This window comes from Rana temporaria, chromosome 3, assembly GCF_905171775.1.
Source record: "Rana temporaria chromosome 3, aRanTem1.1, whole genome shotgun sequence".
NCBI classification, from domain to species: Eukaryota; Metazoa; Chordata; class Amphibia; order Anura; family Ranidae; genus Rana; species Rana temporaria.
The window spans coordinates 302,592,794-302,618,319 of NC_053491.1; the positions used below are offsets into that span (position 1 = coordinate 302,592,794).

The 25,526-nt window shown below is 46.6% G+C and overlaps 1 protein-coding gene and 1 long non-coding RNA gene across 4 annotated transcripts in view; both read right to left on the bottom strand.

Moving 5' to 3' along the window:
* STING1 (stimulator of interferon response cGAMP interactor 1) overlaps window positions 1-25,526 on the bottom strand; it is a 476,559-nt gene that overhangs the window by 93,195 nt on the left and 357,838 nt on the right. For all 3 annotated transcript variants that reach the window (XM_040344776.1, XM_040344774.1, XM_040344775.1), the window contains one exon: window positions 12,144-12,330. In XM_040344776.1, coding sequence (XP_040200710.1) covers window positions 12,144-12,330 — 187 coding nt within the window. The remainder of the gene's footprint in view (window positions 1-12,143; window positions 12,331-25,526) is intronic.
* Window positions 7,943-8,241, bottom strand: LOC120932425. The gene is made up of 2 exons (XR_005747986.1): window positions 8,198-8,241; window positions 7,943-8,118 (listed from the first exon to the last, which is right to left on the bottom strand). It is a non-coding gene; the product is annotated as an uncharacterized LOC120932425 (long non-coding RNA).

A 25,526-nucleotide genomic window follows, 5' to 3' on the forward strand; every position in this document is an offset into this window, starting at 1 on the left:
CTTCCTAGGGTTGTACATATATTTATACACTGTATAGCTTAGCTAGATCAGCTATTCCTATTGTTAGGCAATTTATTTGTGCTAGCTGCAGTGCTCTAACGTGTTGAATTGCCTGCATGCAGTTTAGTTTTAACTGAAACATAGTACTCAGTGTTAGTGGGCGTGTGCTATTTAATTGCACACATACACGCAGTGGCTGTTACTGCATGACATGTGTGCTATATAATTGCACATACACGCATTAGCTGTTACTGCACGTGTGTTATCTATTTGCACATAAACGCAGTCGCTGTTAAAGCACGTGTGCTGTGTTTTTGGCCATAAACTCAGTCGATCATACTGCACGTTTGCTGTGTTTTTGCCCACAAACTCAGTCGATCTTACTATAAGTTTGCTGTGTTTTTGCCCATAAACGCAGTCGATCATACTGCACGTTACACGTTTGCTGTGTTGTTGCCCATAAACTCAGTTGATCTTACTATAAGTTTGCTGTGTTTTTGCCCATAAACGCAGTCGATCATACTGCACGTTTGCTGTGTTTTTTGCCCATAAACTCAGTCGATCTTACTATACGTTTGCTGTGATTTTGCCCATGAACTTAGTCGATCATACTGCACATTTGCTGTGTTTTTGCCCATAAACTCAGTGGATCATACTATACGTTTGCTGTGTTTTGCCTATAAACTCAGTCGATCTTACTATACGTTTGCTGTGTTTTTGCCCATAAACTCAGTCGATCTTACTATAAGTTTGCTGTATTTTTGCCCATAAACTCAGTCGATCATACTGCACGTTTGCTGTGTTTTTGCCCATAAACTCAGTCGATCTTACTATAAGTTTGCTGTGTTTTTGCCCATGAACTCAGTCGATCATACTGCACGTTTGCTGTGTTTTTTGCCCATAAACTCAGTCGATCATACTATACGTTTGCTGTGTTTTTGCCCATAAACTCAGTCGATCGTACTATAAGTTTGCTGTGTTTTTGCCCATAAACTCAATCGATCTTACTATAAGTTTGCTGTGTTTTTGCCCATAAACTCAGTCGATCATACTGCACGTTTGCTGTGTTTTTTGCCCATAAACTCAGTCGATCTTACTATAAGTTTGCTGTGTTTTTGCCCATAAACGCAGTCGATCACACTGCATGTTTGCTGTGTTATTTTCCCATAAACTCAGTTGATCTTACTATAAGTTTGCTGTGTTTTTTGCCCATAAACTCAGTCGATCTTACTATAAGTTTGCTGTGTTTTTGCCCATAAACTCAGTCGATCATACTATACGTTTGCTGTGTTTTTGCCCATAAACTCAGTCGATCTTACTATACGTTTGCTGTGTTTTTGCCCATAAACTCAGTCGATCTTACTATAAGTTTGCTGTGTTTTTGCCCATAAACTCAGTCGATCATACTGCACGTTTGCTGTGTTTTTGCCCATAAACTCAGTCGATCTTACTATACGTTTTCTGTGTTTTTGCCCATGAACTCAGTCGATCATACTGCACGTTTGCTGTGTTTTTGCCCATAAACTCAGTCGATCATACTATACGTTTGCTGTGTTTTTGCCCATAATCTCAGTGGATCTTACTATACGTTTGCTGTGTTTTTGCCCATAAACTCAGTCGATCATACTGCACCTCTGCTGTGTTTTTGCCCATAAACGCAGTCGATCATACAGCACGTTTGCTGTGTTTTTTGCCCATAAACTCAGTCGATCTTACTATACGTTTGCTGTGTTTTTGCCCATAAACTAAGTCGATCATACTGCACGTTTGCTGTGTTTTTGCCCATAAACGCAGTTGCTCTTACTGGACAGGTGCTGTTTATTTCTGATTTTGTCCTGTGCAGGCTATTAAAATGTCTGGAAGGACAACAAAGAAAGGCAGAGAGTCACGAGGGCAAGCAGGCTCTGCATCTAGAGGCAACGCTGGTGGTGGACACGGTGCATCCTCTTCAGGACGTGGCCGTCTGACACGCTCGTCATTGTTTTTGGGAGCTGGCCGTGTTGCGCCTCAACATGCAGAGAAATTAGTAGAGTGGATGACCAAGCCATCCTCATCCTCCTCATCCTCTCTCACCCAGGCTGAGCTTAGTTTATCTGGCAAAGCAGCTGCCAAGGCGTCCTCTTCCTTGTGCACAATGGCATCACACAATCCTTCCCTAGTCCCACCATGTCCTCCTGAGGAGTCCCCCGAACTGTTTCAACACAGTGTTGGGTACATGCTACATGAAGATGCGCAGCGTTTTGAAGGCTCCGATGACGGAACACAGATAGAGGAAGGCATTGATGTGAGCCCAGAGAGAGCGGGTGCCCGAGAGGGACAGCAATCTGGCAGTCATGTTCCCCCAGCTGCAGCATACTGCCAGGTTTTCGACAGTGATGAGGAGGGAGGGGATGATGAGGTCACTGACTCTACCTGGGTGCCTGATAGGAGAGAGGAGGAGGAGGAGGAGGAGGAGGAGGAGGAGGAAGAGGCACAGGCACATATCCAAAGAGGCAGGATGCCCTCCAGGGGACAGCTTAAGGGCAGCACACCAACTGCATTACATCGCAGAGCTACGCCTGTGCAGGGCGCTGCTGCGTCTCAACGGTACTGCAAAAGTTCTTTGGTGTGGGCCTTTTTTGAGACATGTGCAACATATGTCTCAAGCGTATCTCGCGTGGCCAAAACATCACCCGCTTGGGCACCACATGCTTGACCAGACATATGTCGACCTGCCATTCAGTTCGTTGGCAAGCATACCAGAAAGACCCACACCAAAGAACAAAGCGGACCTCCCCTTGCCCCTCATCAGCTGGGAGCTCCAACCCCACAAGACCCTCAGTCCTCTCTGAAGCCTGCACTGATAGGACTGAAGGTTTAGAAATAGGTGTGTCACAACCTAGTAGTACATGCGGAAAATCTACTGATGGTAGCAGACAAATTTCCCTGCCCCAGCTGCTGCAGCGCCGAAAGAAGTACTCTCCCAGCCATCCACATGCCCAGCGGTTGAATGCTAGCTTAGCGAAATTGCTAGCACTTCAACTGCTACCTTTTCAGTTGGTAGATTCTGCCCCCTTCCATGAGTTTGTGCAATGTGCAGTACCTCAGTGGCAAGTACCCAAACGCCACTTTTTCTCACGGAAGGCGATTCCCGCTCTCTACCGGCATGTGGAAGGCAATGTCCATGCCTCGCTGGACAGGGCGGTCAGTGGTAAGGTGCATCTTACCGCTGACTCATGGTCAAGCAGGCATGGACAGGGACGTTACCTCTCTTTCACAGTGCATTGGGTGACTCTGCTGGCAGCTGGGCAGGACGCAGGGCAATGTACAGTAGTGTTGGAGGTTGTTCCGCCACCATGCCTCCAAAACACTACTACTGGTTGTGACACACCTCTCTCCTCCACCCCCTCCTCTTCTTCTTCCTCTGTGGCCTCTTCCTGTGCTGATGTTTCCTCTGAACCAGCTGTGCTCCGTAAGCGTACGAGGGGCTACGCAGGAATGCAGGCCAGGAGATGCCATGCGGTGCTAGAGCTGGTGTGCTTGGGAGACAGGAGCCACACTGGGGCAGAGGTTCTGTCAGCTCTACAGGGGCAGGCTCAGAGGTGGTTGACGCCATGCCAGCATAAGCCAGGAATGGTGGTTAGCGACAATGGCACCAACCTCCTCTCTGCCCTGCGACAGGGAAAACTGACCCATGTGCCCTGTTTTGCTCATGTTCTCAATTTGGTGGTGCAGCGGTTTTTGGGCAGGTACCTGGGCTTACAGGATGTCCTGAAGCAGGCCAGGAAAGTCTGTGTGCATTTCCGAAGGTCATACAATGCCACTGCTCGGTTGACAGACCTACAAAGGGAATACAACCTGCCCAAGAACCGCCTAATCTGTGACATGCCCACCAGATGGAACTCTACGTTGTCCATGCTGCAGCGGCTGCACACGCAGCAGAGGGCCATCAATGAGTACCTGTGCCAATATGGCAGCAGAACTGGGTCAGGGGAGCTTGGTTTTTTTCCCCATGCCAGTGGGCCTTGATCAGGGATGCATGCACTGTCCTGTCACCCTTTAAAGGAGGCCACGAGGATGGTGAGCAGTGACAGTGCATGCATCAGTGAGACTGTCCCTCTAATTCACCTGTTGGAGCACACTCTACGTGGAATAATGGACATGGCCCTTGAGGCAGAACAGAGGGAGGAAAAGGAGGACTTCCTTACCTCTCAAGGCCCCCTTTATCCAGACAGTGGACCTGCATGCCCGCTTACCACACAGCAAGAGGATGAGGAGGACGAGGACGAGGTGGAGGAGGAGGATTGTATCAGCAGCATGGAGGTGGAGCCTAGCACTCAGCAGCAGCAGTCTTCAAGGGATCACTTACAGTCCCAAGGAACCGGTGGACTTTTACGTGGCTGGGATGAGGTGGCTGCGGATCCTGTCGTCCTCAGTGACCCAGAGGACTGTGCCCCGAATGCCTCAGCAAACCTACGCTGCATGGCCTCCCTGATCCTGCAAAGCCTGCGTAAGGATCCTCGTGTTCGTGGTATCAAGGAGAGGGATCATTACTGGCTGGCAACTCTCCTTGATCCACGTTACAGGAGTAAGGTTGCGGAGCTTATCTTGCCATCGCAGAGGGAGATGAAGATGAAACATCTTCGGGAGGGCTTGCAGAAGGCTCTGTGCAACGCGTTCCCAGAACCTGGGGGATTACCAAATCCAGGTCCTGGACAACGTGTTGCTGAGGCTTCGGTGAGTCACAGAAGGAGCGGGGGAGAAGGTGGCCGTCTGACCGATGCGTTCAGACAATTTTTTGGTCCGCAGCCCCAAGGTATGACCGGTTCCAGCAACCATCGCCAGCGTTTGATTTACATGGTGCGTGAATACCTAGGGGCAAGATCAGATTTGGACACCTTCCCCACCGAAAATCCTCTGGGTCTTGAGGATGGATCACTGGCCAGAGCTTGCACAGTACGCTATTGAGCTACTGGCTTGCCCTGCATCCAGCGTTCTTTCAGAACGCACATTTAGTGCTGCTGGAGGTTTTGTGACCGTTCACAGGGTGCGCCTCTCCACCGACTCTGTTGATCGACTGACCTTTATAAAAATGAATCAGGCTTGGATCAACACCAGCTACCAAGCACCTGATGCAGATGTAACAGAATATTTTTTTTTAAATGACAGATCCCTTGGAGACTGCCTATGCTGATGCTGAGTGACTGTCCTGTTATGCTGCTGATTGTATATCCTTTTCCTCCTCACTGATCTTGCTGATAGCTAGTAAGAACATTTTTGGTTCTGGGCTCCGCCACCAGTGCCTAAGGCCCAATTTTTCTGCCCTTGTTTAACAGGGGCGTCTAATAACAATTTTTAATGCAATACTTTGCATGTGGCTCTTTTCTGCGCTCCAATTACAGTATCTGAGGCGTTGCAGTGTTGTGGTGTGCCTAAGGCCCAATGTTTCTGCCCCTGTTTAACAGGGGCGTCTAATAACAATTGTTAATGCAATACTTTGGATGTGGCTCTTTTCTGTGCTCCAATTACAGTATCTGAGGGGTTGCAGTGTTGTGTTGTGCCTAAGGCCCAATGTTTCTGCCCCTGTTTAACAGGGGCGTCTAATAACATTTTTTAATGCAATACTTTGGATGTGGCTCTTTTCTGTGCTCCAATTACAGTATCTGAGGGGTTGCAGTGTTGTGTTGTGCCTAAGGCCCAATGTTTCTGCCCCTGTCTAACAGGGGCGTCTAATAACAATTTTTTATGCAATACTTTGGATGTGGCTCTTTTCTGCACTCCAATTACAGTATCTGAGGGGTTGAAGTGTTGTGTTGTGCCTAAGGCCCAATGTTTCTGCCCAGGGGTCAAGTCCTGGGAAAAAAAGTGTGGGAACTCCCACCCAAGATCCACTTCCCCACCAAAAAAAAAAAAATGATACGCTCATATGCATAATTACTAAACCGCATGTTTGTCATTGTTCCCAGGAGACATTGCGGAGGTCTGCCGCGAGTTATCGCGGGATTTAGAAAGAACTTTAAGATGACTCGCGGCAGACCTCCGCAATGTCTCCTGGGAACAATGACAAAAGCTCCCAGGAGACATTGCGGCATCGAGGAAGTGACGGTACACTACCTGATGAATCCATATACAGGAAGCGGCCAGTAACATTAAGGATTACTAAGGTTCGCCTGCCTCTGATAGTGACTCGAGCTGGGCATCGCCTATTAGTGAAGGATTGGCTCGGGCGGTTCGGCTGCTCTCGGCTGCTCTAGTCCTGCAAAGGGAACTGCGTTCCTGCTGTGAAAAAAGTGCAGGAACTCCGTTCCCACGCGTTCCCGCAGGACTTGAGCCCTGTTTCTGCCCCTGTTTAACAGGGGCGTCTAATAACAATTTTTAATGCAATACTTTGCATGTGGCTCTTTGCTGAGCTCCAATTACAGTATCTGTGAGGGGTTGCAGTGTTGTGACGCACAATTTTTCTGCCCCTGTTCTAGTAATTTTCTTGGTTTGATTCTTTTCTAATTTGAGTTCATTCTAGCTTTCTCCTACGTTATCATAGTGTCATGTTTATTTTCCTTTACTAAATACTCATCATTGTCAATGTAAACACCACAAATCTAGCATTGATATAATAAGAAGCCAGACATTGTTGAGTATCAAAAAATATTTATTGTATCACACTTAAAATGTGTCATTTTCATTTTTTTTTAATATCTTAACCACTTCCATACCAGGCACTTACGCAGCTTCCCGCCCAGGCCAATTTTCAGCTTTCAGCACTGTCGCACTTTGAATGGCAATTGCGCGGTCATGCTACACTGTACCCAAACAAAATTGGTGTCCTTTTTTCCCCACAAATAGAGCTTTCTTTTGGTGGTATTTGATCACCTCTGCGATTTTTTTTTTTTGCGCAACAACTAAAAAAAGGCTGAAAATTTGGAAAAAAATTATGTTTTTATTTTTTTCTGTAAATTTTTTTGTAAATAAGTTTTCTCTTTCAATTACGGGCACTGATATGGCGGCACTAATGGGCACCGATGAGATGGCACTGATGGACATCGATGAGGTAGTACTGACGGGCACAGATGAGGTGGCACTGATTGGCGGCGCTGGTATGCGACACTGATGGGCACTCATAGGCGGCACTGATGGGCACACATAGGTGGCACTGATGGGCACACATAGGCGGCACTGATGGGCACACATAGGCGGCACTGATGGGCACACATAGGCGGCACTGATGGGCACTCATGGGCGGCACTGGGCACTCATAGGCGGCACAGATGGGCACTCATGGGCGGCACTTATGGGTGGCACTGATGGATACTTATGGGTGGCACAGATGGGCACTGGGTATGGATGGGCACTGTGGGGTGGCACTGATGGACACTGTGGGGTGGCACTGATGGACACTGGGGTGGCACTGATGGACACTGTGGGGCAGCACTGATTTTGCCAGTCAGTGCCCATTTGTGGGCACTGATTGGCATATTTTTTTGAATGCTTTTCTTTTTTAAACGTCTTTTTTTTTTTTTTGCAGCCTTTTTTTTTTTTTTTCCACCCTGGTGGTCCAGGGTGGGCATCCCTGGTGGTCCAGTGTGGCGATCCGAGGGGGGGCTGCGCTGATAAACAATCAGTGCAAACCCCCCCTGTCAGGAGAGCCGCCGATCGGCTCTCCTCACTACGCGTCTGTCAGACGCGAGTGAGGAAGAGCCATCAACGGCTCTTCCTGTTTACATCGTGATCAGCCGTCATTGGACACGGCTGATCACGTGGTAAAGAGTGTCCGCCGGACACGGGCGCGCGGCATGAAATCCTGCAGGACGTCCTGTCAGGATTTCATAACCACTTCCCGGACGTAAATCGGCTATAGGCCGGGCGGGAAGTGGTTAATATAAATTGTTTATTTTTTTAATAACTATATTTTTGCTTTTAAATACTTGTCTACATCTATTTTGTTTTATTTTTTTTTATTTTTTTAAACCCTCCACAGAACATCAATAATATTCTTGAGGCTTTGGTCCACCTTTCTGTTGTTCCTTATGATCTTCTCCAGGGCGATGTTTGTGTCCTCTATTTGTGCCCTGCAGGACATTATCTCCCCAATTAGCACCTGGGCACTGTAAGTGTCTAAGCCGCCACCAACAGCTCGTACACCTGAAGTTTGGGAAAAAACATGTATTAAAATTATACAGGCCTACATGTATTACCTGAAGCTGTGCTTTATGACACTGACCTGATGTGGTGGCATTTTGCACTTCCTGTACATCCGGCGAGGGTGGGGCTTGGCACTGTGTGGGGTTGGTCGGCTCCACTTCTGCAGCTTGATTGCGGCCTATGAGATTGTAAAAAAATGGATAGATGAATCAAAAAGATTAGAGGCCCGAAAGAGGAATATCAATCATTCTTTTTTAAAAAGTGTGGTACAATTGTCTGCTTTTACAATCCTTCTAAGCTTAACACTGGATTTTATCCATTACCAAAGCTGCTGCATTTCTCTATCTTTGGACAAGTTTCCTACATGGAAAAACAACAAGTATACACTGGATCACCTCTGTGTGACACGCTAACTAGGTTGTTCTTGTGACCAACACTCAGTGCCGATCCTGACCTCCCTGGGGTCCGAAGCAAAATGACATGGCACATTAAAAATGAGAAGCGGGGGGCGCTGACGACAGTGACATGTCACATTAAAGAAAGTTGAGAAGTAGGGGGATGGGGTGTTCTGCTGTCGGAAATGACATCTTACATTAAATTGAGAAGCAAGGGGTGCTGACTTCTTGCCTCTTCTCCCATGCAGTCAGTGAGTTGAGAAGCAGGGTGAGGGGGCGAAAATGACATCTTACTAGGCGGGGCCTCTAGTTATTTGGGGGGCCCTTCGCAGCTTTGCGGGGCCCTAAGCGGCTTGCATAGCGAGCCTATAGGGCGGATCGGCCATGCCAACCATTGTGCTACTGAGTCCATATGTGTAATCAACTGCTGTGCTGAGCATACTCTCCTTTTACTGTATAATGACTTAAGTTGGATTGTTTTAATCTAGTTAATAACACATCTACATTAAATAAAAAATTGGTCTCACATAAAAAGATCTTAAATACAATGAACAACCAATTATTATGCCCACAAACATGAACCTTGAAACATCTATTCTTGGACTGTCTATATACACAACCTGAAAGAAAAGCAAATGACGCAAAAAAATAAAAACAAATATTCAGAGTACACATGAAATTTACTTACGTCTTCTGAGAACTCTTCTAGTTCTCTCCATCTGGTCCAGCTCTCTGATTTTCAAATCAGACCATCGCTTGCGCAGCTGCTCCCTGGACCTCTGCACCCCGAATTTTGCATGGAGAGTCCTCCGTACCTTCTCTATGATCTGGGCCTTCACTTTATTGGTGTTCTTGTAAGGCCCTTTTTTGCCGTCGTAGTCCTCCTTTTTAAGAACAGCCACCATCTCTACCATCTCTTCGAAGCTCATGTTGGTGGCTTTGTACCTCCAGCTCCTCCTGGTGTGTGCCTGGCCTCTCTCCTGCCTGGTTGCAGCTTGCTGTCTTCCCTCCATCATTTCTTCTGACTCTTGCATTGACCGACTGAAAAGGGGCGTGTCAATCACTAGAACGATCGTCATGGGCGTGGAAACGTGCAGAGCTTCTCACATGCGCAGTGTATAAAGGGATATTGCGTGAATAAGAACGTCGTTCACAGTCGGTAGAAAACATCGGAAAAATGAACGTGCAATACGACGATACGAAACTTGATTTTTGGACTTTATGATCAGTGGATGAGTTTGTGGGTTAGATATGGGGAGAAAGCTAAGGCTTGACTGACATTAGTATTTTTTGCGAAATTTTGACTTGCGGAAATAATGGAGGCCTTCAGAGAACAGGAGTTCTTCACAGAATTTGTTCAAAGGAGGCCCCGGATGGCAACCCCCCTTTTCTCTAGAATTTTTTTTCACAAATAAATTATTTATTGAGTCAAGATCTGGCATTGTAATGGCCCCCCCCTAAAATAATCGACATATTGTTGCCACACAGCACGTGCACTTTGGGGGGCCAAGCCTGTATGGACAGTCTCCCGGGCCACCACCACTGGAACATCAGTGGCCTCATCAGGCACAAGTGTCATGTAGTTTGTTGAGGGTCTCTTTAGGAAATTGTGCAATATGCAGGAGCAAAGTATGACATGGTTCTGATTCTACTTAAGAAACCTACAGTCCTTATCTTGTTTGCAACACCTGTATACTGCTGTTCAAAGTATATAGGGCCAAAAGGTCTTGTCAGGGCCAATCCTCACTATAGGCTCACTATGCAAGCCGCTTAGGGCCCCGGAAAGCCGCGAAGGCCCCCCAAAGTACTAGAGGCCCCGCCTGGTGAGAAGTCATTTTCGCACCCTCACCCCACTTCTAAACTCGCTGGCTGAGTAATTTCCGACAGCAGAACACCCCCTCCCCCCGCTTCTCAACTTTCTTTAATGTGACATGTCACTGTCATCAGGGCCCCCCGCTTCTCATTTTTAATGTGCCATGTCATTTTGCTTAGGGCCCCAGGGAGGTCAGGATCGGCACTGGGTCTTGTGTAATGACCTGGGGGAGTGGTGGCGGGGAAACTCATGCTATTTTTTTCAATGATTTTTATCCATATTGCAGGGACCAAGCATTACATTAAACCCCCGCAGGCAGTATTAAAATACTTTTTTCTGAGAGTAATCTCATGTTGTGCAGGGACATTTCTAAACACGTGCCACTACTATAGACACCCAGCAGGTACCATATTTAAAGGATTTTTTTTTCACTTTAAGCATCTTTAAAATCGCTGCTCAAGAAAAAACTACAGTTTTTAAAACGTTTTTTTCCATTAATACATGTTCCCTGAGGCAAGACCCGGGTTCTCAAAGACGTTTTCCATCAATAACTTGCATATTGGGCTTTAAAATGAGCACTTTTGAATTTGAACGTTTGAGTCCCATAGACTTCAATGGGGTTCTAAATGTTCGCGCGAACGTTCGGTCTGTTCGAACGTTCTGGTGCGAACCGAACCCGGGTATGCTCGGCTCATCCCTAGTCAAGAGAATAGACCACTGGCCAGAACTTGCCCAGTATGCAATTGTGCTGCTGGGCTGCCCTGCATCCAGCATGCTTTCCAAACGGGCATCCAGTGCTGCTGGAGGTTTTGTTACTGATAATAGAGCGCATCTGTCCACAGACTCCGTGGACGGTGGACCGTCTGACATTTATCAAAATGAATCAGTCCTGGATTACCAGCGTCTATGCCTAGCATTGTGGGTGTTGATTTCATCTGGAAGAGTTTTATGCCATAGGTTTGACAAGTGCATATCAATAAAAATGTTGACAGCAAGGCCAATTCTTGTGAAGGCGCCGACACCCGAAGACAAATTTTTCCACACCTGTTTGACAGGTGCATATAATTTCAATTTTTGACAACAAGGCCAATTCTTGCTTTTATCAAGAGTACCTCTATAGGGTTATGGTGGGAAGGCACCTCCAACACCCAATTGGTTAGGCAACGCACTTTGCTGCTAAAGTGCAATGTGCTTGGTGTTCAGTGTGTTCCTGCCCCTCCTTAGGGGTGGGCTCCCTGCAGTCAACTTCCCTTAATCTATCCATCAGAATACATGTTCTCCCACTGTGGAGACTCCTAAAAGTTAGAGGTAGGGTCTGCAGGATACAGGGTGCCTTGCCGGGGCCTGCAGCTTATGTATGTATTTGAAATTGTTTTGAAAATGAACCCCTGTTTTTAACCCACACTGTTAGACAGGTCAATTTTGTTGGTCACAGGCTGATTGGTAAGTTGAGCTTGGAAATTCCTTTGTTTTATTTGACCTCAGACACCCAAAGATCAATTTTTCCACACCTTTTTGACAGGTGCATATCATTTAAATTTTTGCTTTCATCAACAGTATCTTTATAAGGTTTACGGTGTGAAGGCACCTCCGACACCCAAAGATCAATTTTTCTAACTATCCCTATTAATAATTTAATGAGCCATTCAAGGAAAGCAAATGGAAATTTTGTTGTATGTGTATATAATGACAATAAAATTATTATTTCTTCACTGAATTCTACATTAGCAAAACCAGATGAGATTAAAAATATTGTAGTTTGCAAACACATCCAGTTCATCCAGTTTGATGTACCCCAAACAGATTGATTAATTTACCATCATAAATGACTAATCGAAAAGCATCTCGGCATTGCAGTGAATTTTTAAGGATGTTCTCCAAAGTGCGACAAAAGAGTTTGGCCTGTTCAATGCGATCTTCTTTACTGAAGGCAGCACTCGCTACATCTGACATTTCATACAGGGATGCTAAAGGTGTAGCATATTCCACAATACAGTAGTATGGCTGGAAAAAAAAGGAAGGCAATCAATAGAGCAGCCCATTATATACACCGCCACCACCACAAAACACCACAACATTTCCAACAATTTGAAAATTTGTTTTTTATAAATCTGATGATAAATAGAGGATGGTATTCTTACTGAAAATATAAGGGCCAAACACAGCTAGATTTACAGTAAGACTGCTTGATGCTTTAATAAATGTACATCTTTTCTACAATTAAACTGTACAGCATTTTTATTTGATTTCATGTAATTACATTAGGTACTACTATGCTATATTTTATGTTGAATATCTATTATGCCTAAATTGACAACAAGTGGACTGAAGACAGTCTTCTTCTACTCTTCCTGTAATGTAGGCCACACTGTTCAGCTCTCTAACTGTTGAACTTATGTTTGTATATTGTATGAAACCCAGAAAACTTTAAGAATATTTGGAAGAAGGCTGCTCTGCAAAAGCATTGTAATAATATCTACAGAAGACAAGTAGGTAAACATGTGGGTGAATATGAAAAAAATGGAAAACGGCGCCAACAAGGATGAATAAAAATATATTGTTTGTATATTGTATGAAACCCAGAAAACTTTAAGAATATTTGGAAGAAGGCTGCTCTGCAAAAGCATTGTAATAATATCTACAGAAGACAAGTAGGTAAACATGTGGGTGAATATGAAAAAAATGGAAAACGGCGCAAACAAGGATGAATAAAAATAAAAAATAAATACAAGTGCAGCTCCAAAAATTTGAAATTAGTGAGTAACTAATAAACTGTGAAAGAAAGGTACAAAGGGCGCAGCAAGTGTAAAATAATGTCCATATAAACACCAATTGATAAATCAAAAGGGTTCAGAATAATTGCAAATGTAGAACTGGCAATTCTGTGTTCCATATTTATACTCCAACCACCGTGCTCTCAGAAAGTGCAACGTACATAATAAAGTGCTTCACCCGAAGTGACAATAAAAATGCGCTCACCAGAAATATGCGGCCATAAATGACTTTTAGGCATGTAAAGGGTTCTTTCAGGACCGCATTCATGTGGAGGTCATACATTATGGTGGTACCCCAGCTTAGAGATGAGCCATACACTGCAGTGGTTATTTACCCAGAGTCCTTCTGTAAAAGTGCTGTCCCATGTACACCTTCCTTGAGTGCATTTAAGAGGGACACCGCTAAGCCCATGCTCTCTCCTGCAGTCCAGTGTAGCTCTGCCACCTCACTCCCAGTGACAAAATGGGGTCCCACCGTGCATCTAGCATGGACCTTGTGTGTGCACTTACTTTACTCCTTTACTCTCCCGTACCATGAAGACAAGCTATGGGTCTCCGTAATGCAAGTTCAGTCCCAATATCTTCAGGGAACTGACCGCTGAGAGGAAGCCAGATCACCAACCCTTACTGTAGCTACCATAGGACCCTACGCCATGCCATGTACCATGCTTCATGACCGGCTACTTTGCACCTTACACTAGTTCTTGGTTACCATAGCAATTCAATTTTTCCTCCACTTGTGTTGCCAAGTTACTCCTTTTTTATTGACCTTGCTTCATACCCTACATGTGCTTTACTGACCCTGTTCTTTTATAAGCCAGAGACCATCAGGCACCCATTTGAATGACTTCAGACCTGGCTTAGAACAGTTTGGAAAGTTTTACTGTAACTTCTAATGGCAGAACAGACAACAAGTAAAACAAAGTCCAGACCCTAAACTGTTCAACGGAGGATGCAGCCCAGGCATACCTTTACAGGTGCTAGTCTATAGCTGGCAATCCCCATTGACTTGTAGTGTCCACTAAAACACTGGCATCTTGCGCTGATTACATACTGATTCTTGTGCTCCCGAGTTCTATGTACTGGTGTGTTTCCTCATTCTCTGGCTCCTGCCAGATTCTGAAGGCCCCCTGAACCAGAACATATTCCTATTTATGTATCACACAGAGTGGAGTGCTGACCCAATTTCAAAAGCCAGGAACTAAAGTACAGACATGCAACTTTTCCTCAGCCTGGGCAAGCCGACTACCTTGCTAGTGCAGTACACTGTAGGCAACCTGTCTACATACACATACTTTAAGGCCCCGTACACACGGTCGGACCAAACCAATGAGACTGGCCCGTCGGACTGTTTTCATCGGTTCACCTCTGAAGTGGCCGTACGGCCTGATATGTGTACACACCATCAGTCTAAAATCCGATCGGGTCAGAACGCGGTGACGTCAAACACACGACGTGCTGAATAAAACGAAGTTCAATGCTTCCAAGCATGCGTCGACTTGATTCTGAGCATGCGCGGGTTTTGAACCGATGCTTTTCTGTACTAACCATCGGTTTGGTCCGATGGGGCAGCGGTCCATCGGTTCGGTTTTGAAGCATGTTTAGAAATTTTGGACCGAAGGAAACCAGAACGATAGCCTCTACACACGGTCGGTTTGGTCCGATGAAAATGAACTTCATTCTCATCGGACCAAACCGACCGTGTGTACAGGGCCTAATAGAAGCTGGAATAAAATAGTATATATTTATCAATTTATTCAGCAGTAGAGATGTCCCGAACTATTCGCCGGCGAATAGTTCCCGGCGAACATAGCTTGTTTGCCGCGGCGGGTGAACATATGCGATGTTCGGTCCGCCCCCTATTCATCATCATTGAGCAAACTTTGACCCTGTACCTCACAGTCAGCAGACACATTCCAGCCAATCAGCAGCATACTCTCCCTCCCAGATCCTCCCACCTCCTGGACAGCATCCATTTTAGATTCATTCCGAAGCTGCAGTCTTAGTGAGAGGAGGGACAGTGTAGATGCTGCTGATTTAATAGGGAAATCAATAGCTAGGCCAGTGTATTTAGTGTCCACTCCAGTCCTGAAAGACTCATCTGATCTCTGCTGTAAGGACAGCGTCCTGACAGCACCCCAAAAAGCCCTTTTTAGGGCTAGTACATCAGTCTGCTTTTTTTTTTCTCTGTAATCTAATTGCAGTTGCCTGCCAGCGTGTGTGTGTGTCAGGCTCACAGCGTATACTGTGCCCACTTGCCCAGTGCCACCACTCATATCTGGTGTCACAGTAGATTACATTAAAAAAAACAACAACAATTTTGACTGTAATATAATAGCAGTCAGTTGCCTGCCAGCATGTGTGTGTCAGGCTCACAGCGTATACTGTGCCCACTTGCCCAGTGCCACCACTCATATCTGGTGTCACAGTAGATTACATAAAAAAAAAACAATTTTGACTGTAATATAATAGCAGTCAGTTGCCTGCCAGTGTGTGTGTGTCAGGCTCACAGCGTATACTGTGCCCACTTGCCCAGTGCCACCACTCATATCTGGTGTCACAATAGATTACATTTAAAAAATAAAAATAAATGTTGAATGTAATATAATAGCAGTCAGTTGCCTGCCAGCGTGTGTGTGTCAGGCTCACAGTGTATACTGTGCCCACTTGCCCAGTGCCACCACTCATATCTGGTGTCACAGTAGATTACATTTAAAAAAATATATATATTTTTGACTGTAATATAATAGCAGTCAGTTGCCTGCCAGTGTGTGTGTGTGTGTCAGGCTCACAGCATATACTGTGCCCAGTGCCACCACTCATATCTGGTGTCACAGTAGATTACATTTAAAAAATAAAAATACATTTTGAATGTAATATAATAGCAGTCAGTTGCCTGCCAGCGTGTGTGTGTCAGGCTCACAGTGTATACTGTGCCCACTTGCCCAGTGCCACCACTCATATCTGGTGTCACAGTAGATTACATTTAAAAAAATATATATATTTTTGACTGTAATATAATAGCAGTCATTTGCCTGCCAGCGTGTGTGTGTCAGGCTCACAGCGTATATTGTGCCCACTTGCCCAGTGCCACCACTCATATCTGGTGTCACAGTAGATTACATAAAAAAAAAATATTTTTGACTGTAATATAATAGCAGTCAGTTGCCTGCCAGCGCGTGTGTGTCAGGCTCACAGCGTATACTGTGCCCACTTGCCCAGTGCTACCACTCATATCTGGTGTCACAGTAGATTAAATTTAACAAAAAAAATTTTTTGACTGTAATATAATAGCAGTCAGTTGCCTGCCAGCGTGTGTGTGTCAGGCTCACATTGTATACTGTGCCCACCTGCCCAGTGCTACCACTCATATCTGGTGTCACAGTAGATTACATTTAAAAAAAAAAATGTTGACTGTAATATAATAGCAGTCAGTTGCCTGCCAGCGTGTGTGTGTCAGGCTCACAGCGTATAATGTGCCCACTTGCCCAGTGCCACCACTCATATCTGGTGTCACAGTAGATTACATTTAAAAAAAAATAATAATAATTTGACTGTAATAGAATGGCAGTTAGTTGTCTGCAAGCGTGTGTATCAGGCATACAGCGTCTACTCTGCCAACTTCTGCCAGTGCACAGTGCCACTCATATCAGTAGCTTGCACGCATAGTACAACTAAACTAATCTAAAAAAATGACAGGCAGAGGCAGGCCACCCCGCAGGGGCCGTCATGGTCGTGGTGCTGTGATTCCCTTTGGCCCTAGAATAATGGCCAGTCTTCAGAGGCCACATACCCTGAACTCGAAAAGTTCCGAGGACATAGTTGACTGGCTAACACAGGACACCCAATCTTTTACAGCTTCCGCTCGGGAAACCTTGACGCACCATCCTCCTCCAGCTCAGCTTCGGGCACCTCTCAAGTTACCACTCGCCCGCCTGCCGCCACCACCAACACTAGCACCACAGATGCTTCACTTGATCTGTCAGAGGAGTTATTTACACATCAGTTGGAAGAAATGAGTGATGCGCAATCATTATTGCCAGAGGATGTAGATAAAAGGGATATTTCTCAGTCAGGCAGCATTACACACATGGACGTACGGTGTGATGATGATGATGTTGTACCCGCTGCTGCTTCCTTTGCCGAGTTGTCAGATACAAGTGAAGCGGTTGATGATGACGATGTGTCCGTGGATGTCACGTGGGTGCCCGCTCGAAGAGAAGAAGAACAGGGGGAAAGTTCAGATGGGGAGACAGAGAGGAGGAGGAGAAGAGTTGGAAGCAGGGGGAGGTCGTCGCAAGGAGCTAGTGGCACAGTCAGACAGCATGTATCGGCAACCGGGGTCAGCCAGACAGCACACCAATCAACGCAATGAACGCATGCTGTTGCCACCACCAGAATGCTGTCATTGCAAAGCTCAGCAGCGTGGCATTTTTTTTGTGTGTCTGCCTCTGCTAACAGCGATGCCATTTGCAACCTGTGCCAAAAGAAACTGAGTCGTGGGAAATCCAACACCCACCTAGGTACAACTGCTTTGCGAAGGCACATGATCGCACATCACAAACGCCTATGGGATCAACACATGATGACGAGTACAAGCAGCACACAAGCTCAAAGCCACCATCCTCCTTCTGGTCCAGCATCTTCAGCCACGTCAACCACTGCTGTACTCCTTGCCCCCTCTCAACCATTCGCCACTCCGTCTCTCGCCTTGAGCAGTTCCTGCTCATCTGCCCACAGTCAGGTGTCTGTCAAGGACATGTTTGAGCGTAAGAAGCCAATGTCACACAGTCCCCCCCTTGCCCAACGTCTGACAGCTGGCTTGTCGGAACTCTTAGCCCGCCAGCTTTTACCATACAAGCTGGTGGAGTCTGAGGCCTTCAAAAAATTTGTAGCTATTGGGAAGGTACCCGGCCCAAATTTCTTTTCACAAAAGGCATTTCCCAACCTGTACTCTATTGTGCAAAAGGAAGTCATGGCATGTCTGGCACACAGTGTTGGGGCAAGGGTCCATCTGACCACTGATACCTGGTCTGCAAAGCACGGTCAGGGCAGGTATATCACCTACACTGCGCATTGGGTAAACCTGCTGACGGCTGCCAAGCATGTAATGCGTGGCTCTGCAGAGGAGTTGGTGGTGACACCGCCACGACTTGCAGGCAGGCCTGCTGCCACCTCCTCTACTCCTCCTACTCCATCCTCTTCGATAACCTCCTTGGCTGGGTCCTCTTCTGCTGCTGCGTCTTGCTCCACATCAACTGCACCCCCCAGCTCCCCAGGGGCTATTCCACATCCCGGATACGACAGTGTCACGCCGTCTGGGGGTTGACTTGCCTGAAAGCAGAGAGTCACACCGGACCAGCACTCCTGTCCGCCCTGAACGCACAAGTGGATCAGTGGCTGACTCCACACCAACTGGAGATCGGCAAAGTGGTGTGTGACAACGGAAGCAATTGGCGGCATTGAATTTGGGCAAGTTAACACATGTGCCGTGCATGGCACATGTTTTGAATCTGATTGTACACTGCTTTGTGCATAAGTACCCAGACTCACAGGACGTCCTTAAGCAGGCCAGGAAGGTGTGTGGCCATTTCAGGCGTTCCTACACGGCCATGGCGGTGAGGCGCTTGATTTGCGACAGCCCGACACATTGGAATTCAACACTCCTAATGTTCGACCGTCTGCTCCAACAAGAAAAAGCCGTCAACGAGTATTTGTATGACCGGGGTGCTAGGACAGCCTCTGCGGAGCTGGGAATTTTTTTGCCACGTTACTGGAGGCTCATGCGCAATGCCTGTAGGCTCATGCGTCCTTTTGAGGAGGTGATAAACCTAGTCAGTCGCACTGAAGGCACCATCAGCGACATCATCCCATTTGTTTTCTTCCTGGAGCGTGCCCTGCGAAGAGTGCTGGATCAGGCCGTAGATGAGCGTGAAGAGGAAGAGGAGGAGTTGTGGTCACCATCACCACCAGAAACAGCCTTATCAGCATCGCTTACTGGACCTGCGGCAACGCTGGAAGAGCAGTCTGAGGAAGAGGAGTCAGAGGAGGAATGTGGCTTTGAGGAGGAGGAGGAAGACCAACCACAGCAGGCATCCCAGGGTGCTCGTTGTCACCTATCTGGTACCCGTGGTGTTGTACGTGGCTGGGGGAAGAACAAACCTTCAGTGAGATCAGTGAGGACGAGGAACGGGACATGAGTAGCTCGGCATCCAACCTTGTGCAAATGGGGTCTTTCATGCTGTCGTGCCTGTTGAGGGACCCTCATATAAAAAGGCTGAAGGAGAACGACCTGTGGCCACGCTACTAGACCCACGGTATAAGCAGAAAGTGCCTGAAATTTTACCGAATTACCGGAAGTCGGAAAGGATGCAGCAGTCCCAAAATAAATTAAAAAGTATGCTTTACACAGCATATAAGGGTGATGTCACAGCACAACGGGAATCTAACAGGGGAAGAGGTGAAAGTAATCCTCCTCCTACCACGACCACGCCGGCAAGGACAGGACGCTTTACAGACGTATTGTTGATGGAAGACATGCGGAGCTTTTTAAGTCCTACGCATCGCCACAGCCCTTCGGGGTCCACCCTCAGAGAACGACTCGACCGACAGGTAGCAGACTACCTTGCCTTAACTGCAGATATCGACACTCTGAGGTGCGATGAACTCCTGCACGGCTTGACCTGTGGCCTGAGCTATCCCAATTTGCGATAGAACTTCTGGCCTGCCCCGCTACAAGTGTTCTTTCAGAAAGGATCTTTAGTGCAGCAGGAGGTATTGTCACTGAGAAGAGAAGTCGCCTAGGTCAAAAAAGTCTAGATTACCTCACCTTTATTAAGATGAATGAGGCATGGATCCCGAAGGGACTGACAGTGGGCGATACATTTGACTAAAAAAGGCCTGATGAGATGAGCTGCCTTGGGCTAAAAATGGTCCACACGCTGCTGTATTTTATCTCTGCATGCCGGCTGACTTGCGTGACTTATCCGCCACCAACTAGGGTTCAAGCCGCAATGTTTTAGTGCAATTTCTGCCTGGAAGACATCAATCTTTCTGGCCGCTGCTACAGCAGCGGGGGCAGCAATACCTAATTTTTCAGGCATGTGTACATGCCTAATTTTTCTGGCCTCTGGTGCTGCACTGTGGCTGCAAAAACAAAACAAAAAAAAAGGCACAAACATGTGTCAATTCCCCTTCGTGAACGTTAGCTTGTTGTGGTGAAGGGGCTTGCGTATCACAATGAAGCGACCACCTCTATGAGTGTGTTGGCAATGTCAATGTTGGCACACCCCAGATGATAAGGTCGTTGCTTCATTGTGAACAGACCAAAAGCGATCGGCTGGATAATTTTGCATAGAAAAAACATACATTTTCTTTGTGATCATCTAAGGTGATCATTAAAGCCTACTAGGCCAACTTTGGGCCCACACTGCAGAATCGTTGTTTTCTGGGTCACTTAACTGTCACTGAACTACCTCAGCACGACCATAGGCTTTGAAAAACCCCCATCGCTTGCAATCTCCCAAACGTGCGCATGAGCACAGTCATCACCACACCAAGATTGACGCATAGAGGAATACAATTTATGTCATGAGTGTGTCAACTATTGACAACTCTTTGCGGTTGTCTAAAATCTATTCCATACACGTCCCCTGATAGGGGACGTAACAGGAATTAAACTGATAGGAATAGTACTACTTAACACACCACTCATATCAGGTGGCACAGTACATTGCAAGCCGTACGCGCAGTGCCCCAAATTGGAAGTAAGAGGACCGACCAAGCATCTTTTTCCATCTCCCGGTTCCTAAAATCTATTCCCCTGATAGGGGACAAAACAGAGATTAAACTGGGGTATTTTTTTGGCCGCGTTACTGAACGCTCATGCACAATGGCTGTAGGCTCATGCGTCCTTTTGCAGAGGGGACAAACCTGGTCAGTCAAACCCAAGGCAATATCATCGACCTCATCCCATATGCGTTTTTTCTGGAGTGTGCCCTGCGAAGAGTGCCGGATCAGACCGTAGATGATCATTTCTTTTTTTTTAAAGAATTCAAAGTTTATTGAGATGTAAATACAAGATATACACATACAGCAGTATGAATCAAGAATGTACAGTTATTCAGTAAATGCACGTCATCATGTCCTTTCCTGTCTACACAAATCCACCTCCCATTCTTGCTTCATGAGCACACTCCAACGTCTACATGTATACCCTTGTCTTAGCCAAATAGGTACTGAGCACTGCACCACCCATACTCCCACCCTTCTAACATCGGACAATAACCTGTAACTCACGCATTTATGAATATCTGGGACCACTCCCACCCCCCATTACCATTCTCTTCAACCACAAGAAGCCATATATTCATTACCCTATGTTGTGCATGTTTCTCCATCTTCTAGCCATCTATCCCATACACTGGAGAATTTCTGCGGCCTGCCCCGATGTGTGTATATAAACTTTCTGTATGGCAGGGTGGTATTCACCTCCCTTTTCCATCCATACTTTAGCCACTACCTTCCTAGCCATGAACAACGTCTCATTAGTAAATATGGTCTGGTACTTATCCGCATCAATGTCTGGAAAAAGCCTCAATAGGCAAATCTTTGGGTCCATGCCCACCGGGGATCCCATGTTGTCATGCAAAAAGCGCGTCACCTGCAACCAGTACGCCTGCATATTCGTGCACTCCCATATCAGATGAAAGAAAGAGCTCGTATTAGAGCCGCACATGGGACACGTGGGGCTCCTTGTTGGCTGAAACGTAGCCAGTCTCCCCGGTGTCAAATATGCCCGGTGGACAATGTACAGTTGTGTCAGCCTATCTGAAAGCTTAGGAGAGGCCATCTTAACCCCCTCCAAAATCTCACACCAGTCCTCGTCCTCTATGGGTCCCACGTCCTGTTCCCACTTCATTTTGGCCACTTGTGACACCTCTCCTATCTTTTTTTGTCGAAGAGCATAGTATAGATTGGATATGAGTTTGGTTGATTCCGATCCAAAAATAATATTTAACACCTGTCTACTGCTATATTGGCCACCTGACTCCTGACTGCATGTTTAAGCTGTAAATATCTAAATTGAAATTGCTGGGGAAGTGCAAACTCTGCCCTTAGATCTGAGAATGTCTTGACTCCTGTCTCTGTTAGTACCTGTGCTAGAAACTGCACCCTATATGCTGCCCATATTTGTGCATCTGGCACCCTGGCCATTTCAGGCAGGGAGTCATTATTCCATAGCGGCGTGTGTGAGTGAAACTGAGATCTGCCCTGCTTCTTAAGTGCAATGTCCCATATTTTCTGGTGATGACTCAGTATTTCCGCTCCAAATCTGGATGACCCACAATTTCCCCTACCCTTCCTAAATATTGCCTGCGTGGGAGTGTGAAGTGGGCTGCCGGGTTTGTTACACACCAGGGCCCTGTACCTCTGAGGTGTTGTAAAAGAACACATGGGAAAGTTGGGATGCTACATAATAGTCTTGTATGTCTGGTAGAGCGCATCCCCCCTCCTCCGTGGGATTATTAAGAATATGCCAGGCTAATTTATGTCTACCCGATCCCCATACAAAAGAGTTCAAAATTGCCTCCATCTGCTTAAACACCTTCTGCTGTATATATAAAGGGGCATGCCATATCATATACAACATTTTGGGTAATAGTATCATTTTCACTAAGTTGATCCTACCCATTACTCCCAAGGGCAGTCTCGTCCATGCCTGAGTTCTAGATTTAATGATATGAAAGAGGGGTTCTACATTTAGAGGGACATATTCTTTAAGATCTCGTGTAACTTTCACCCCTAGATATTTAATCTCGTCTACTTCTTCTGGCACTATCTCCTGCGGCGGGAAGTGATCGAGTGGGAGGATCCGGGACTTATCCCAGTTTATTTTTAGCCCCGAGTATTTCCCAATTGTCTCTATAATGTTTAGTGCCGCCTGCAGCGAGGGGCCCTGATCCGCCAAGTACAAAACTGTATCATCCGCATAGAGGCCTATTTTGTCCCATGTCTCCCCCTTTTTCAGTCCTACCACATCCGGGCTTGTCCTAATGGCCATTGCCAATGGTTCTGCAGCCAGTGCATATAGCAAAGGCGACAGTGGGCACCCCTGCCTTGTTCCCCTCTCCAGTGAGATCTGTTCTGAGAGCCAGCCGTTTACGAATACCCTGGCCCTGGGGGTCTGATACAATAACTTCACCCACCTGATATATTTAGGACCAATCCCATAGTTTTTCAGGCACTCCCACAGGTATAGCCATTCAACGGAGTCGAATGCCTTAGCTGTATCTAGCGCTACCACCACCCGAGTGCCTACATTATCGTGTTGGGCCTGAATATTCATAAAAAGCCGTCTAATATTCATGGCTGTGTTTTTCCCAGGCATAAACCCAGTCTGATCTGGGTGTATCAGAGATAATATAACTGCATTCAGTCTAGATGATAAAATTTTAGCTAGGATCTTAATGTCCACTGGTAGCAATGAGATAGGTCTATAGGATTCCGGATACAGTGGGTCTTTACCTGGCTTGGGCAAAACAATGATTTGCGCTTCCTGCATAGAGGAGGGGATCTCACCCAGATCAAACATGGATTGAAACAGTACCTTCAATTTAGGGACAAGGGTCTCAGAATATGTTGCATAAAATTCTAGGGGCAGGCCATCTAGTCCCGAGGCTTTGGATTTGGCTAGTTGTGAGATTGCTGTGGCTATCTCCTGAGTGGTAATAGGGGCCTCCACTCCTGCGCCTGTACTGCACTCAGCCTGGGGAATCTCAATGTGTGTAGATAGGCCTGAACCTCCTGTGTAGTATGGTGACTCTGTGAGCGGTAAAGATCTTCGTAAAATTGTCTAAACTGTTCAGCCACCCTCGGCGGATCCGTAATGACCGTGCCACCAGGCCCAGCCAATGAAACCACCACCGGTGGCCTATCCTCTAAATGTGCCAGGTATGCTAGCATTTTCCCCGCCTTCTCCCCGTGTTCATACACACGTGTTTTACAGAAAAATACCCGTTGCTTGGCCTTTTCTAGATGCAGTTGAGATACCACCCTCGCCTGTACCTTTACTTTCGACAAGTTCTCAGAGGACGGCTGAATGTTATATGCCTCCTCCAGATTCTGAAGCACCTCCTCCGACTTGCATACTACCACCCTTGATGATTCCTTCAGCCTATTTATTTTAGTATTCAAGACTCCAAGCGCCTGGTTTTTGAACTCATCCCACCCGGAAGATACCAGTACCTCCTCCTGCTCCTCAGCCAAAAAGTAATTAAGCTCTCTTTCTATGCTATCGTGTTCTGTCAGTGCTGTTAACCAGAATGGATTAAGCCTCCATATCCTCCGGGGGGAGTCCCCCGAGAGACACAGTTGAATCCAGCACGGTGCGTGGTCCGATAAGGCCCTAGGTGCAAATCCAGCCCCAACCACCCTGGGCATAAGTAATTTCGACACCATCACATAGTCTATACAGGACATAGTGGCATAGCTAGTCGAGTGACATGAGTAGGCTCGGACCCAAGGGTTCCTATCCCTTCATACATCCACCAGGGCAAATTCTGTAAACAGTCAGCTTAGTCTAGTTTGTCTGATCCTGTCACCTGTTCCCCGATCCCTTTCCGGCCTATCCATGAAAGGGTCCATCGTCATGTTGAAATCCCCCATCCACACTGCCGGCACAGTCGGGTGCTGTGCCATAAAGGCCAATCCCTCAGATACGACCTCTGAGCTGTACGGGGGGGGGGATATAACACACTAACAGTAACATAGGCATACCTCCCAGGTTCACATGAGCAAATACATATCTCCCTGACACATCAGATTTTACAGATATGAGGTCAAACGGAGTAGATTTTGTCACCAGCAGTGACACCCCCCTGGAAAAATTGGTGTGTGTACTATGGTACGCCCATCCCACCCATGGGCGCTTCAGTGCCGATTGTAAGTGGCCCGTTGCATGTGTCTCAGTGAGCGCTATAACATTGGCTTTTTGTGCTTTTAAGAACGCGAGTGCCGCTGTGCATTTAATTTTATTCCTCACACCTCTGACGTTCCACGTCATAAATTTAAGTGTAGTCATGGTACATCCTCATGAAATCTTGACCCTTGGCTATACATATACACAGGGCCATTCGGTTCTAGCATATGAACCCTGGTACACTTCCCTTTCACAACATTGGCAGCACACTGTACATATCTCTTTACATCTCTACATTTATGCATATATTCTTCAAGTCCCCCTGGTCCACAATGGTGGCCCATCCTGAACCCATCCCTCCCCCCTCCCAGCCCATCACCTCCCCAACTTGGCATAGGCATTGGATCCCCAAACCTAAAACCAAAAAAGCATGACACCAGAAACATCCAGCAGCCGAGGCTAACTGGAGGCACATATCTTATTCTCAGGTCATTACAAATCTCTGG